This window comes from Lacerta agilis, chromosome 3, assembly GCF_009819535.1.
Source record: "Lacerta agilis isolate rLacAgi1 chromosome 3, rLacAgi1.pri, whole genome shotgun sequence".
NCBI classification, from domain to species: Eukaryota; Metazoa; Chordata; class Lepidosauria; order Squamata; family Lacertidae; genus Lacerta; species Lacerta agilis.
This window is the reverse complement of record NC_046314.1, coordinates 26,949,260-26,964,031: the sequence shown is the minus strand read 5'-3', so window position 1 is coordinate 26,964,031 and position 14,772 is coordinate 26,949,260. Positions and strand designations below refer to the sequence as shown.

The window sequence follows — 14,772 nt, the reverse complement described above, 5'->3', positions numbered from 1 at the left end:
CAGCCTGTGTCATCCATAGGGCTGCTCAGCTTAGCTAGGTAGACTGGATGCCAAGAATAACTGACTTCAATAACTTTGTAGATCCAGATGAAGCTTGTCCTTCAACAGCAGGTAGCCCCTCTTCTGCTTTTCCCATCTTACCTAGTCAACCTGCTAGGAACACAGCTCGTATGAGGAAATGTTGAGCCAGCAGCACAGGCTCGGCCTCATTCAGTGACAGCAACAGGGAATCACTGCAATATGTAAAATAGTTGCCAGCTAAGTTTCGCCCCATGAACCCAGATGGTGTGTGCAAGGTCAGGAACTACTTGCATTTACGAGAAAAAAACAATGCCACTCGGATTTTGGCCAAATATTTGGTTGCAAGTTTCCATTTTTTTATGCCCAATTTAGGGCAACTGGTATAGTTCAGGCTGGAGGGGAGACTTCCATCAGGCAAGGCCCTTGCCCCACCCTCCAGTCTCTGCTTCTCAATTTGTATTGTATTATTTTATGCACTGTGGCTTGCCGTCGTTTTATTGATCGTAGTTTCGAAATTATTTATTGTAATTGTTAGGAGTGGGTTTCTGTTTAATTTTTATATGCAGATATTATTATTCTATACTATTCTAATGATTGTAGAATGTTACTTTATTTGATGTAGATTGCTTATTTTAAAGCTATGTTTTATTATCACATTTTTGTATTGCATTGGATTGTTTCAAGGTGTACATTCCTTGTTTCTTCAGCTTGTAAAGCGCCTTGAGTATTGTAAGATAGAAATCAGGCGGTATACAAATTAAAAGTGATGATGATTCATGCTTTATGTAGAAGAAACCTACAAACTTCCTTTGTTCTCAGCTACTGTGCCTGCTACTCCAGAAGAGATTAAGAGGATTAAATAAAATTTCCCCAAAGGTGTTGTTTCTCTGGGTGCATCTAACAAGCACCTCAGTGTAATTCCTGCTGCTAAGACATAATTGCCCCCCCCCCCTTCAGACTGACAACAGTAGCTCATAACACTAGAGAAACCTTAATACCAAAACCATCTCACGGGCATTTTCTCTACCTTCTAAGGATTTTCAATAAATGAAAAGCCCTCTCTGCTTCTGGCACAAAGTTATACCGTATACAGGATGCAATAGAAGACGAGAGCCAGTAAATTGGCAAAGACTGCAAGGACATTTAGTCAAGCCATGATTATGAATATGTGGAGAATAAAATGAACTGATTCTGATCCTAGGTTTCCTCTAGGAAGTAAAAGGGCTTCAGCACATTGTTGCCTTTGTGTTTCAAATAAATAACACCCAGGCTTAAAATACTTTGACGGGACAGAGAAAAGCAAGGAGTCTAATTAATAAGAGTAGAATTTACTCCGATGGGACTTGTAAATCATAAAGGCAGCTTAATGTCACAATCCAAAGTATTCCCTTCTGGTGATAGAAGGGGCTTCCAATCCAGTGCATTTGGATTGCCACTTTAAATTAACGTCAGAGCCAGTTCCCTTTCGCCTTGGCAGGATGCATGGCAAGACCTAGGTTTAGGTTTCAAAGAAAGTGACAGTAGGTTTGTAGCCATGTAAATTTAAAATACCCTACTCTGTGCAACTATGGTGGCCATAATCTAACCCAGGGGTAGGAAGACTGTGGCATTTAAGATGTTGTTGGCTGCCGCACCCATAATCTCTGGCCATGCTGGCAGACATTGAAATCTAATACATGAATGCCCCCTTTGGTATTCCATTGGCTGCTACTTGCGGCAAGAGTTCCATTAAGTCAGCAGTTTATAATAAAGAGCACTTTTTATTCACAGTATTTAAATGCTTACGGTTTGAGGGAAATGCGTTAAGAAGCTCTCGTCTCCAAGTTGCAGAGATGTTTGCCAACGGGCTGACAGAGACCTGTCTGTAGGTTTTGACATCTCTCCCACCTTGTGATACTTTTCAGAGGAGTTAAGGTTTAACATTAGCACGTAGAAAAACTGGCTGGCTTACAGCTAAACATTTCTGCCGTCACTGTGAACAGCAGGAGTGATTGATGCACATAGGACCCACTCACCTGGTGACAGTACAGGCAAGATGGCAAGCTCCTCCTCCCCATAGCCACTCTCCATCAGACTAGTGCAGGGACCCTACATACATGCAGAGCGCATGGGAGTTTATTTGCAATCTTCATTTTGTGCCCAATGTTTTACTCCTCCCACAATATCTGAAACACCTACTGAAGTCTTGTTTTGTTTTGTAAGGCTTTCCCTGAGACGTAACCCAGACATTTATGGAATATCAGCTTTATATGAAGATATTGTTCCGTTCTTAGTGCATACAGATGGTTTGTTTTTATTTCGCTGGATTCATTTTAAGGTTTTTTAAGAGTGTTTCATTGCTTTTAATTTGTACACCACTTCGACGGCTTTATGCTGTGAAGCAGTCTGTATAACAAAGCTTTCCCCCTTCCATAAAGCAAACTCAATTTACTTATCTGCCCACTCTCCCCCACCCCCACCTTTGTTCATATTCAGCCATTCACACACATCGAGGTTATTGCTGGAAATACATCGCCATCACCATCTCCCCCCCCCCCATGGGAAGGAAGTGTAGGCCTTTAGTTATATCCCAAAACACTGGTCATTCAGAACAGGGCTACAAGCAATTGCTTCTCAGCCAAGGAGGTTTTAAAAGGCCAACAAGGAAAGCTGGGGGGGGGGGGGGGAGAGGGAGAGGGAGAGGGAGAGGGAGAGGGAGAGGGAGAGGGAGAGAGAAGTGTGCACATTCAGAAGGCAACTCAACTCATCCAGCAGTTTGAAAACTGGAGCTTTATTCAAGTTTTTACTTCTATACAAAGTCTACTTTTATCAGAAGCCATACACTTCCGAGAGATTTTCATTTCAGCACTCTGGGTATTTAATTTACATGCAAGTAAATCAGAGAAATGAAGATAAAAAGCAGTCTAAAAAGAGTTCATTCTAAACTCCCAGGTTACCGCAGCCTTTTCAAGGATTTTGTAGGCCAGGCCTTTATTAAAGTGCCAGGTTTATGTACAAATTATTAAAATAGTAAAGGCTTAAAACCTGCTAAGAGGCAATGTGGTTATGTAGCTTCTGCAGCTTGTCTACAGCCCATAGAAGAGGCCATGAAACTGCCATTTTCTATACAGCACCCCATATAACTTGCTTTTCTGTGGAGGAACTACTGGTGACCTATGACCAGATAACGGAACAGACCAGCAAGCACTGACATTTCTGATTATCAAACGACCCATGTATTGTACAAATACATTTATCATCACCGGAAACAAACAAAATTCCCAAACTTTTCTAAAGTACCACCACACATTATAAGAGCAAGAACTTTGAGGACAACTGGACAGACTGCTAGCTATTTCAAGCAAACCCCAAAACAGTCTTGGGTTCAATTTAGAAGTCTGCATCCAGAGTGAAAGAGTTGTCTGTAGGGTTCGACATCACCCCCATCCTCTGATATTCTCCCACACGCTTTTCAAAGAAGTTAGTTTTACCCTCCAGTGAGATATTCTCCATGAAGTCAAATGGATTCTCAGCTTGGAATATCTGAAGACAAATAAAATCGACAGCTTATGGGTCTTATTATTTAGGATACAATCTGACAGGCAATGCTGAACATCATACAAATAACCTTGTTAACATCTAGTCCCAAACAAGTTACCGTATTTACTTGAATCTAATGCTCACCTTTTTTTGGCCAAATTACGTTGCGAAAATTGAGGTGTGCATTAGACTCAATGGCACATTTGCCAGCAAATACTTTTGTTGTTTCAAGGTTCTGAAAATTGAGGTGTGCATTGGTTCGATGGTGCATTTGACTTGAGTAGATACAGTACTTTTACACCTCTTATCTCCTGGTCCATAGCATCCTGGTTTCTGTTCATTCTGTACTATCTTTAAATCCCAAAGCTTGTATTCTGTAAGTCTCCCACCTGAATTCCAGTTCTATAAAATTAAAGCGATTTCTTAAAACCCACCTGCTCTCTCTCCCGCTTTCCCTGACGAAAGTATCCATTTTTTATTTGTCTGTATCTTACCCTTAATGGTACATGTTCATGTATAACCTGCCTGTTAATTACTCTGCAGAGCAGAGCAAGGCAAGACCATCGTCCATCATTACTTAACTGGCTAATGTCTTGTGGATAACCTAGGACCTGAAGATTTCTGGAATCACTGCAATAAGTTCTGGACTAAGTGTGTTTTTCTTTATTTATTTACTCAACAAGTGCAAATTTAAAAAGAATAAATAGACCATTAAGCAAGACTATGCAAGCATAACAATGAGTTATTGCACAAAAAAACAAAAACCCAGCAGATTTAGCATTAAGAACATGAAATCCTCAAGTCATGGAAGGAAGGTTCAGTTATACATAAAAGGGAACATCCCCTGAAAATGTTAATCAAAATGACTTATGTACAAAAAAGCATTATAATGCATGTTCACCTTGAGTGCATTTTGGCAGAATATAAATTGAAATAAATAAACTGCACCCCTGAACTAGTCTGTTTCTTAATCACAAACTTCCACTAACGAGCCAGAGAGCAGTTGCTTAATGTGCATTCCATGAGAGGCAAACAACACAGAACTTACCTTGTTAAAACCTAGTTCCAGTATCAGTCTGTCTGCAACGAATTCAATATACTGCTTCATTAAAGTGCAATTCATGCCAATTAGCTTTACAGGCAGTGCTTCCGTCAAGAATTCCTGCATTTAAGTGAACAAGTATGTAAGTATGCAAATCCTACACCATCTAGACCGGGGGTCAGCAACCTGCGGCTCCGGAGCCGCATGCGGCTCTTTTACACGGCTGCTGCGGCTCCGGACCTCCGGGGCGGATACGCCCGCCCACTTCTCCAGCTGGCAGCGACCGCCCTCCAGCTGGCCGGCGGCCCGCCCTCCGGAGGCTGAGGGCGCTGCTCAGGGGTGTACCCAGGATCACCTGGCCTTGAACAGCGGGGCAGCGGGGCTCGGAGGCGGTGGGGACGCAGTAGAGGTGGTGCAGCTCAGCCGAGGGCTCTGGCAGGGAGCGCGCCTGAGGCGCGCACACTCCTTCGGGAAGAGATGGAGCTGGGCGAGCGGGAGGGGGAACTTTGAAGACCCCGCCTCCGCCTCCGAAGCAGGCACCCATGGGAGAGGCCGCCCCCCGAGCCTGCCTGGCGGGACCAACCCTGCCCAGCTCCGGGAGTCTTCCTAGCGTGGGAGGCGGCCTTGGGGCGGACAGGGGAGCTCCGGGGTCGGTGGGTATGTGGGACCCCGCGGCATCCAGACAGCTGGGAGGCGGGACGGGATGGGGGCAGGAAGGGGGCCTTCAGACGCGTCCCCGCACGGGCACTGGAGGCCAGGACTCCTCGGCTGGGTCGTGGGACCGCGGGGGAGGGCTGGCCGCGGTTCCTCTCAGAAGGCTGCTGGCTGCTGCGTCGAGGCGACGACGAGGTAGGCAGCTGTGGGCTGGGCCAGGGGCGGAGGGTGGCGGGCGAGGGGGGAAGCCCTCTTTTTAAAAATGGTTGAGGAAGCGGCGCCTGTTTCCCTGCCGCTGCCTCCTTCGCTCCTGGTTCCGCTCGCAGCCTCAGACCGCGCTCTTGCAGGCGCACGTCTCTCTCCACCCCGGAGCAAGGCCGGGACGTTTTGCAGTTTTTCCTCTGTCCTGAGTGTGTGTTAGGGGAGCCTTGACAAAGCACCTGTTGGCGTGGAAGAGTTCTGTGTTCATGTGCAAAATCATTAAATAAATCTGTGTTCATGTGCCATTGTCATTAAGGCGGCAGGGAACTCCCCTAAAAAGGTTTGAACACTACGAACTACTACAGCCACCTGTATGCAAGTCAGCACAAACATGGAATATTAAGGGTAAAAGACACTAAGATTATTGTAAAAGCCAGCAGTCTTCAATAAGACATGGGACAAACATTTAACACAAGTGTGCAGTTGAGGACTCATTTTTTTTAAAAAAAAACAACAACAAATCAAATATTTGTATGCTGTTGCAACCCACCTTGGATCAGGCTGTGACCTGGTAGTGGTCCCCAGGGTGGATAAAAATGAATTTTTTAAAAAAAATAAAAATGATTTTTTTTTTTAAAATCGGATTTTTTAAAATTTAAATCGGATTTTTAAAAATAAAATGCAGTGTTATATTTGTTTTAAATGTCGCCATGGTTTTGCGGCTCCCAGATTTTTTTTCCCTTTGGAAACGGGTCCAAGTGGCTCTTTTGGTCTTAAAGGTTGCAGACCCCTGATCTAGACAATTTAACGCCCTGCTAACTTTTAAGCTTTCCGTGCCCTTTTTCTGCAAGCACTTTTTGCCACCACCAGAAAGACTTGCCAATTACCTGTTCTATCCTGACAGCATTAGTGATGATCTCTTTCACTCTTTCCTCAGATGGTTTGTGTACCAAGTGCTTGAACATTAGGCAAGCAAAATCGCAGTGTAAGCCCTGGGGGGAAAAAATAATTGGGATATTTCAGAAAACTGCTGGGGGGGATGCAGTTTTCCTCTGTATCATCAACAAACCTGAAAAGCCTGAAACAGTAGAGTGGCTGTAACAAGTAGTAAGATTTCTGCATAGGTTCCATATGAACAATACTTTGGGCAGTCTTCAGTTTTCCATGGCTACCAGCAATGAAAATTAAATTCATTTTCATTCTCAGTGAGCTTTCCTCTCAAACATTCCTCCATCTAGCAGAATTAACCTTTAGGTGGAAATTATGTGCTCAATTCATTGATAATAATTGGATACTGTGAAACATTTAAATGAATTTCCTGGGGAGGGGGCTGCCAGAAAGAGCAGGCAAACCGGTCCCTATAATTTGCCCTGGGGCTACAGAGCTGAAGGGTTAACATGCCAATTTTTGCCATACCAGGGGTCCAAGGGCCAATGGGGAGTTAAAAGACTCCCAGGAAGAGCACCATAGCAAGGGGGAGGACCCCCCCTTCCCCGGTTCTGTCCATCAGCCAAAGAAGGAAGCAGCTACAGGGAGCTTTCATCCCTTCTCTGCCTGCCGTACAGAAAACATTTAAGAATTCTTAAACTAAGAACTAGTTGCCACATTTGCTTTCTTTTTCCTCCTCCCTCCCAATCCCTTTTCCTTTTGTGTTATACCTTTTAAGCATCTGAGAGAGCAGGAACAAAATAGTTTTGATTAGCTAAATGGGAAATGCGAAGCCTTACCTCGTCTCTGCTGATCAGTTCATTAGAGAAAGTGAGCCCAGGCATCAACCCTCGTTTCTTCAGCCAAAATATAGATGCAAAAGAGCCAGAGAAGAATATGCCTTCCACTGCGGCAAAGGCTACAACACGTTCTCCTGTTGGGAGAAAAGCCAGTTGATTTGGGTAGTGAGACTTGTCAAATGCTGGAAAAGGACAGATGTGCCAGAAAGGGGAACCGAGTGAAACACTCACCGTATGCTGCCTGTTTGTCCCCAATCCAGCGCATGGCCCAATCGGCTTTCTTTTTAACACAAGGCAAGGTTTCAACTGCATTGAACAGAAATTCCCTAAAACGATACAATAACGCAGCTAAATGTACAATCTGTTGTAAGGAGAGATTTGTATCCCATCCTCCCAAAGGCTGATAAATGAAGAGACCAGAAATTAGCAAGGATTAGAACCCATGAATTAAGAGAAAGCAGCCTAACTAAAAGAAATCAATACAAATTATACAGCCAAAGCTCATGCTGTTTTACAGTCTCTATTGCAGTGAAAAATACAAGAATGTTGAATAGGTAGGACTTTTTTTGCACGTTTTATAAGAGAATTATCCTCCTACAATGCTACTAAATTAAAAAAGCATGAACTTTAAAAAAATGGCCTAGGCTTTGAAGCATTTTAATATTTATGCATATACTTTAAAAAAATCACTATAGAATAAGAAAAGATTTGTCTCAAAATAGCACTAACCTCTCCTTGGGGTCTTTGATGTAAGTATCAATAAGTAAACTATACATTTCTGAATGGATGTTTTCCATGGCAATCTGGAAGCCATAGAAACAGCGAGCTTCTGTGACCTGCACTTCTTGGCTGAATCGCTCCACCTAGAGGACACAACATACTATTTAAGTTATAGGTACTTCTTTTGGAAAAGTTTAAAAACCAGCAAAAGCTGATGGCAAGATATGTCTGACAGCTGCCAGATTATGCAGCAGCATATTGGTCAAGTAATGAGATAGCATGATTCAAAAACATCTCTGCAAGTGGAATATTACAGCAAGAGAGGAGGGGGAGCCCAGATAGGATATAAGGTAATTTAACTTTTTTTAATGGAAATTTAGGGTATTAACTAGCCTTAAGATTTTTCAAGATCTAGCTGAGGTATTAGGAGTAGCAGGAAACTATTTTTTTCATCCAAGCTTTCAAAACAGCAAAAACTTAAAGCACCCAAATTCTGACCTACTGAAAGGCAATTGCTGTACCCTTGTTGAAAAATAGTGTGAGGAGGACACAAAAACATTGTTTGACTTGGGTTTTCAATACTTTTTTCATAACTCTTTCCCTTTGGGCAAGAGAAAACCTGGGACTCAGCTACATTAGTAAAAGAAGCAATGATTTGAATGAGTTATAAATGTGCAACACCAGATGGCATCAGAGAGCAAAGAATTTTTCTACAGTTTTCCATAGGGTTTTTTTCCCTTTTGTTATAATGATCTAATTTCTGACTAGAGATGTGAAGGCCCAGAAAAAAATGGAAAAATTCGGGGGGGAACTGTTTCTCCCCCCCCCCCCCCGTTTATTTCCTGAAGCCTTTTTTGTTTTTTTCCAAAAAACTGAAAAAATAAAAAATAGATTAATAGGATGTTTTATTTTAAAATGAATAAAATATTTTAAGATAAGGGGTTCAAATATTTTATAAATTATTTCTAAAAAATGTGTATGGTATCAGATTATTCTAATTTCTGTGAGGACAAGCAAGTCCTAGGTTACAAACTGAACTCTCCAGTGCAAGAACAAGATACATTTCTTTCTTTAGGAGGTGCTGTTGTCACCAGAAAAGAAAAAGGTATCAGTTTTGTTTTTGCATGTGTGTGGTATGCATTGGTTCTGTTTCTCTTCACTAGGCCTCAAAGCACTGGAAGAAAATAGAGAGCAACAAAAAGGACCTGAAAGTATATACTTAATTACAGCTCAGAAAATGATTCTGATTGAATTTCATGCTCATTCATTGAAACTTAGTCCCACTTCCTTCTTCAGTTCTTTTTATGAGAATGTTTTTTTTAAATACTGTGGAGAGGAAGTTTTGTGAAGTTTTTTTTGTTCCACATAAACTAGTAAACAGTTCAGGAGATTGTTGCTCCATTTGTTACAAATACAAATAAATATTATTTTTAAAGTAAATTGTTTGTAATAATTGTTTGGATACACTATATTTTTAATATGCTAGTTGTGATAATTTTATGCCCATTAAAATTGTCCAGTTATATTTTGTTTCTAAAGTAACAGAATGACTTTCAAACTGGAAAAGAAAAAAGTGCTAATGTAGCATTTTTTTAATTTTCCCAAAAATTTTAGTTTTTTCCTAAAAACACCAGAAAAAAACGGGTTTTTTCCGAGCTTCAAAATTTCCGTAAATTTTACATCTCTATTTCTGACTTATTTATACTGGGTTTTTCCTGTGTGTAGATCCACCCCAATAGCCATGCCATCTCAAGTTCTGAAACATGGAATATGAAAAACATGGGCTACTCATGAATATTCCATTTGCCAAATGAAGACTTCTGAAAAGCTCAAAAAGCTTTCACATCTTTAAACCAGTGTTTTTCAACCACTGTTCCGCGGCACACTAGTGTGCCGTGAGATGTTGCCTGGTGTGCCGTGGGAAAAATTGAAAAATTACTTTATATCTAGTCAATATAGGCACAGAGTTAAATTTTTTAACATTTTCTAATGGTGGTGTGCCTCGTGATTTTTTTCATGAAACAAGTGTGCCTTTGCCCAAAAAAGGTTGAAAAACACTGCTTTAAACTATTGATTAAACTCATCCAACAGAAAGATATTCTCACCAGTTTTGTTGCTTAACGTACCAAACAACTTCTTTTCCACATTTCTGTACACACTAACTACATGAGAGTTTTAACCAGGTTTGATTCCAGAAATGAATGTGTGTGTGTGTGTGTGTGTGTGTGTGTGTATATATATATGCCATTCTGAGCTTTATTCACAATGTAATCACTTTGCTTTTCTGTGCTTGATGTCTGACAACTTAATATATCAGCCAACTCCATCGAAAAGCACTGCACCAGAGGGATTTAACTAGTGCTATATCCATGAAGGCTCATTCACATATGCAAGCCATCATTTGATGTTGCAGACATCCAATGGTCAGCTTAAGCTCTCTACCACAAAGATTCCGCATGCATTTGGGCCAATTCCAAAAGATGCAAAAGTGAGTCATAGCTGCCAAAGGTACCCCAATTCTGCCCATATTTCTAAACAAAGCAGAACTCTGTCTTAAGCAGGTGTTCTGTGGGCAGCTACCTCCTGACAGTTTGAATATTTATGGGGAAATTTCATTCATCCACTAAAGTTATCCTGGATCTCTTAGCTACAGCTGAAGTTCCATAACATTTCTAAGTCCAGATAAGCTATACAACATTCAGATGAAATTGGCAAGAGGATAGGGCAGTCCAGTCAGATGAGTAGGGTACTACTACTACTACTAATGATGATGTTCATCTCTGAAGGCACAGAAACAGCAGCAAATAAAGCTGGTGCAGGAGAAAGTAAACTTGAACCCATGGGTGTTGTTCCACATCACTTCCTTAATGTGCAGTTGTCAAAAGGGGTGCACACATGGCTATGACTTGCAGATTGACTCCAATTGATCACATTTAGAGGTAATTTAAGATGGGCTTGCAATCTAAATAAAATTATTAGGCCTTAAAAGTTAAGACACTTTGTTAATTGGTGATGCAATGCTAATTGCTATTCTAAACTATTATTTAAACCAGGCGGAACGACATGCTCGTTTCTCTCCAATCTGGATGTTATGGATTAATATGGGTAGAATATATGTAGCCTGGATAGGAGGAAACATGAAGATGGTACTTTTAAGTTACCATGGGACCCAAATACTTACCAAATTTTCATTGACAATGCCATCACTTGCAGCAAAGAACGCCAAGATGTGTGAAATGAAATATTTCTCTTCAGGCTTCAAGGATTCCCAGTGCCGGAGATCTTTGGAGAGGTCCACCTAAATATACAAAGCAGCCAATGAAAATGCAGTAATGTTAAGGGAGAATCTGAAATGTGCCTATATGACTACAGTGCACCTCTGTCTGCTATCATGCCTGCATCCACTCAAACCTAGAAGGAAGGGGGGGAACACAAGCCTCTCACCTCTTCAGCCGTCCAAAAGGATGCTTCCGCTTTCTTGTACATTTGCCAAATGTCATGGTACTGAATGGGAAAGATGACGAACCGGTTGGGATTCTCTCGAAGCAGAGGTTCATCTTGTACACCGTTTGAAGGCAGCTGTGTCACTCCTTTAGGTGCATCCTAAAGTCACAAATTGTAATATATCACCCCATTCCTAGAATACACGAACGCAAGCACCGAATCTCTCCTTTCCGGAAATGAAAAAGGAGTAACAAGGAAATTCTACCTCCACTTTGTGTTTGCAACAAGCTGTTTTGGGGTGCACTGTAACCACCAAGCCCAAGAACCAGGAGCACTAGAGTTCCCCAGCAGGATCACCATAGTGTGGTTGGTCCCTATGGGCTTGCTCTCACTGCCAATCATCTGATTGCTGCCAACAGCAAATTTCACATTAAAACAACGACAAGGGAGCTATGGAGTGGAACTTGAATTACATCAGGAACTTTATAGTTATGAGGCAAAATGTATAACACAATTAAATATGGGCTGGATTATTACCAAGGAGTGATGTTTGATTTAAACCCAGGTAGAATTTTGACAAAAAAATATAAGCAAAAGGAATGGCAAAGCAGATGGTATGGAGGTAGAACAGGCTCGATTTAATTGGACAGCCAATATATACGGTAATAGTAATTGTGAGCTCAGATCTCTTGGAGACTTGAGAACCTAAAGGACATACCCAGCCACACTGCCATTCTGTCCTGCTTAAAGACAGGCTCATTCAGCCATGCATTTCCCTGAACTTGATCTTCTTGATCGAACTTTTAAAATTCCCTTTTTAATTATTGTTTACAACGGCCGTGCTTTAGCAAATGTTTTATACAGAAGTGCTTCTGACAGAATTGCTTCCTTTGCTGTGTGTTTTAATTTGGCATTCGTTTTACGTTTATGAACCACTTATAAGCAGTCACAGAAGGTAAGCAGATAAACCTAATTAATAATGACAAGAAAGTAGAAAGTCAGAGAATCTAAGCCTTAAAACTAAAGGCTGAAACCTGGATAGAGGACTTCCCCTACCAGATGTCGGTTATAGCAACCCAGAGGCTACTAATGCTTCAACCCCCGCCCCATAACCCTGCCCCACCCTTTCCTGGGGGCAGTCGGGGCTTCCTGCTCCTTTGTATAATTGGAGCATTTGGCGCCAAATGCTCAGCAGGGGAGGCTAAGCAGCGCCCCCTTCAACTCTCATGACGGCGGGAACAGAAGCCTCCTCGCCACAAAACTACCCCCGAGATCAAGCGCCCCCCTGATTTTAACACCTCCCCCCAGTAAAGGCTCCCCTCCCCCACCATTCAGCTTTCCTCCTCCTCCTCCTCCTCCTCCCAAGATGGGACTCACCGCCTCACCACCGGGCTCTTGAAATATCTTCCGCGCCGTTTTGGACGCCAGGACCCGGGTAGCGTTGAGCGACGGAGGCTGCAGGACCCCAAGAAGAGGGACACAAAAGACCGATTAAAACCGCGCACTTTTTGGGGTGGGGAGGCAGAGCAGAGGGAGGTCGCTTTTCTTTTTCTTTTCTTTTTTAATGAAGCAAGCAAAGGAAGCGCCAGGATGAAGAAGACCTCCAAGACTTCTGCCATCTGTCAGGGGTGATCTAGTTGAGATTCCTGCATTGCAGGGGGTTGGGCTAGGTGACCCGGGGGGGGGATCCCTTCCAACTCTACAATTCTGATTCTATTGGGGGGGGGAAGGACCTTGCGTTTTGACGACTCGCCATGGACTTTTATGCTGCGAGGCAGCTCCGAGGACTAATTAAGGGGCATAAAGATAACGAGGGGGATCGGTTCACCCTCCCCCCACCGAAAAAAAAAAGGCTTTGGTTGTCCTGGGCGCATTAATCAAGTTAAGTGAAGGTGCTTGGACTGCGCGGGAAGGAAAGTAAGCCCTTCCTCCCCAGCTGCTCCCTTCCCCTGCCCCGCCGACGGGCTCCCGGTTCCCCCCCTCCTCAACCCACCGTGTTCTCCTTGTCCTTCAGCGCCAAATCCTTCAGCGGCGGCAGTCGCGAATTGAGGCGCTGCTGCTGCTCGTTGCGAGTCGAGAGCGGACTGCGGGGTGAAGAGGAGATCATGGCCGGCGGCGAGAGAGAAAAGCGAGGCGAAGAGATAAGACGGCGGCGAGAACTGCTCACGACGCTGGGCGCGGATGGCAGTGGGATGGAGGCCCCGGCCCGGTTGCTACTTTATATGCGCTTCGAACTTGGCGCCAGAACGCCCGGCCGCCCAATCACAGGACGGAACACTTCCCCCCCCCCCGCCGGCGCCTGCCATCGAATTAAACTGTGGCCAAGAAACCGCGGGAAGCTGCGGCGACGTTCAGCCCACTCTGCCCTCCCATTGGCTGAGCGTTCCGGCAACAAAGAGCTGCCGAACGCGGGAACCAGTAGCGATGCCGTTCCTTCCCCCCCGCCCCCACTTTCCTCCCATTCTCCTTTGCTCCTCTTTGTTCCCATTGGCTGAAAGGGCCGCACCCTTTAAAATGTTACTCGTCTGACCCTGCCGGAACTGCCTGTCAACCTGCGACGTTTCCAATTGGATAGAGAAAACTGATCACGTGGCTCTTTTCTTTTTCGGTTTTTTTTTTTGTTCCTCTTCTTTCTTCTCCGTTGGTAGATGATATCCTAATATTGGAAGCACAGTAAATTATTATTGTTACTACTACTACTACTACTACTACTACTACTATTATGATATATTAATTAATAATTAATCTTTATTATTATTGGTTGTTATTATTATTATTATTTCAAATGGCCAGCTGCAGCCTCTCAAATACTTACTGTTCTGTGGCTCAGTGTTATTAAAAGTAAAGGTAAAGGGACCCCTGGCCGTTAGGTCCAGTCGCGGACGCCATAAAAAATATCGCCCTCAGCCATTCTCCCTGTTCTAGGTCATGCATTCAGTTAGCATCAGAGGCAAACAGCTTAGCTAAAGGTTTATCCATATCCTAATGAGGCTTTTTTTTGGAATTTGGATATTCAGTCACTGCAATTCATTCTGCTTTCTGTGTCAATGTATTCACCATTTGTCCACAGTTAGCCTCTGAGAATCATGGGCGTCTGCCATTGGCACATAGCACACTGCAGTCAGCGAAAATATAGCACAAAACCCTGTGTAACCCAGTGCTTCTTTCTAGTAGGATATGGCATCTGCTTTCCACTTTTCTGGTTTGGAGCTGGGCTGTCTGTCACTCAGTTCAAAACCTCCATGAAACCTCAACCTTGAAATGGTGGCGTTTTGGAGCCTCTCCAAAACGATCCGTTTCTGGCAAGTGAGAAATCGGTAATTGTTGCTCACATGCTTGGCAGGATTAAAGGACCTTTTCTCCAGGAAATGTTTGCTTTATGGGATTGGCAATCCCATGAGGTAGAAGGAGGTGGCTGCCTCGGGGGCAAATGCTTGAGGGGGT

At 43.2% G+C, this 14,772-nt stretch overlaps 1 protein-coding gene across 1 annotated transcript; it reads right to left on the bottom strand.

The window, feature by feature from the left end:
• Positions 1–2,766: 2,766 nt before the first annotated feature.
• Positions 2,767–13,450, bottom strand: RRM2 (ribonucleotide reductase regulatory subunit M2). The gene is made up of 10 exons (XM_033143095.1): positions 13,322–13,450; positions 12,706–12,783; positions 11,329–11,487; positions 11,066–11,182; positions 7,894–8,027; positions 7,396–7,490; positions 7,165–7,298; positions 6,325–6,429; positions 4,589–4,702; positions 2,767–3,543 (listed from the first exon to the last, which is right to left on the bottom strand). Exons 1-10 carry the CDS (start codon positions 13,433–13,435, stop codon positions 3,391–3,393), a joined length of 1,203 nt encoding a protein of 400 aa, XP_032998986.1. The 5' UTR covers positions 13,436–13,450; the 3' UTR covers positions 2,767–3,390.
• Positions 13,451–14,772: the final 1,322 nt, after the last annotated feature.

Bases quoted from the DNA above. Each gene is read 5' to 3' on its own strand.
- RRM2 (XM_033143095.1), bottom strand. From the start codon at position 13,435: ATGATCTCCTCTTCACCCCGCAGTCCGCTCTCGACTCGCAACGAGCAG. The intron at 7,491-7,893 runs GTTAGTGCTATT...GTATCGTTTTAG, and splicing joins ATCAAAGACCCCAAGGAGAG to GGAATTTCTGTTCAATGCAG. The intron at 4,703-6,324 runs GTAATTGGCAAG...ACTTAAATGCAG, and splicing joins ATGCTGTCAGGATAGAACAG to GAATTCTTGACGGAAGCACT.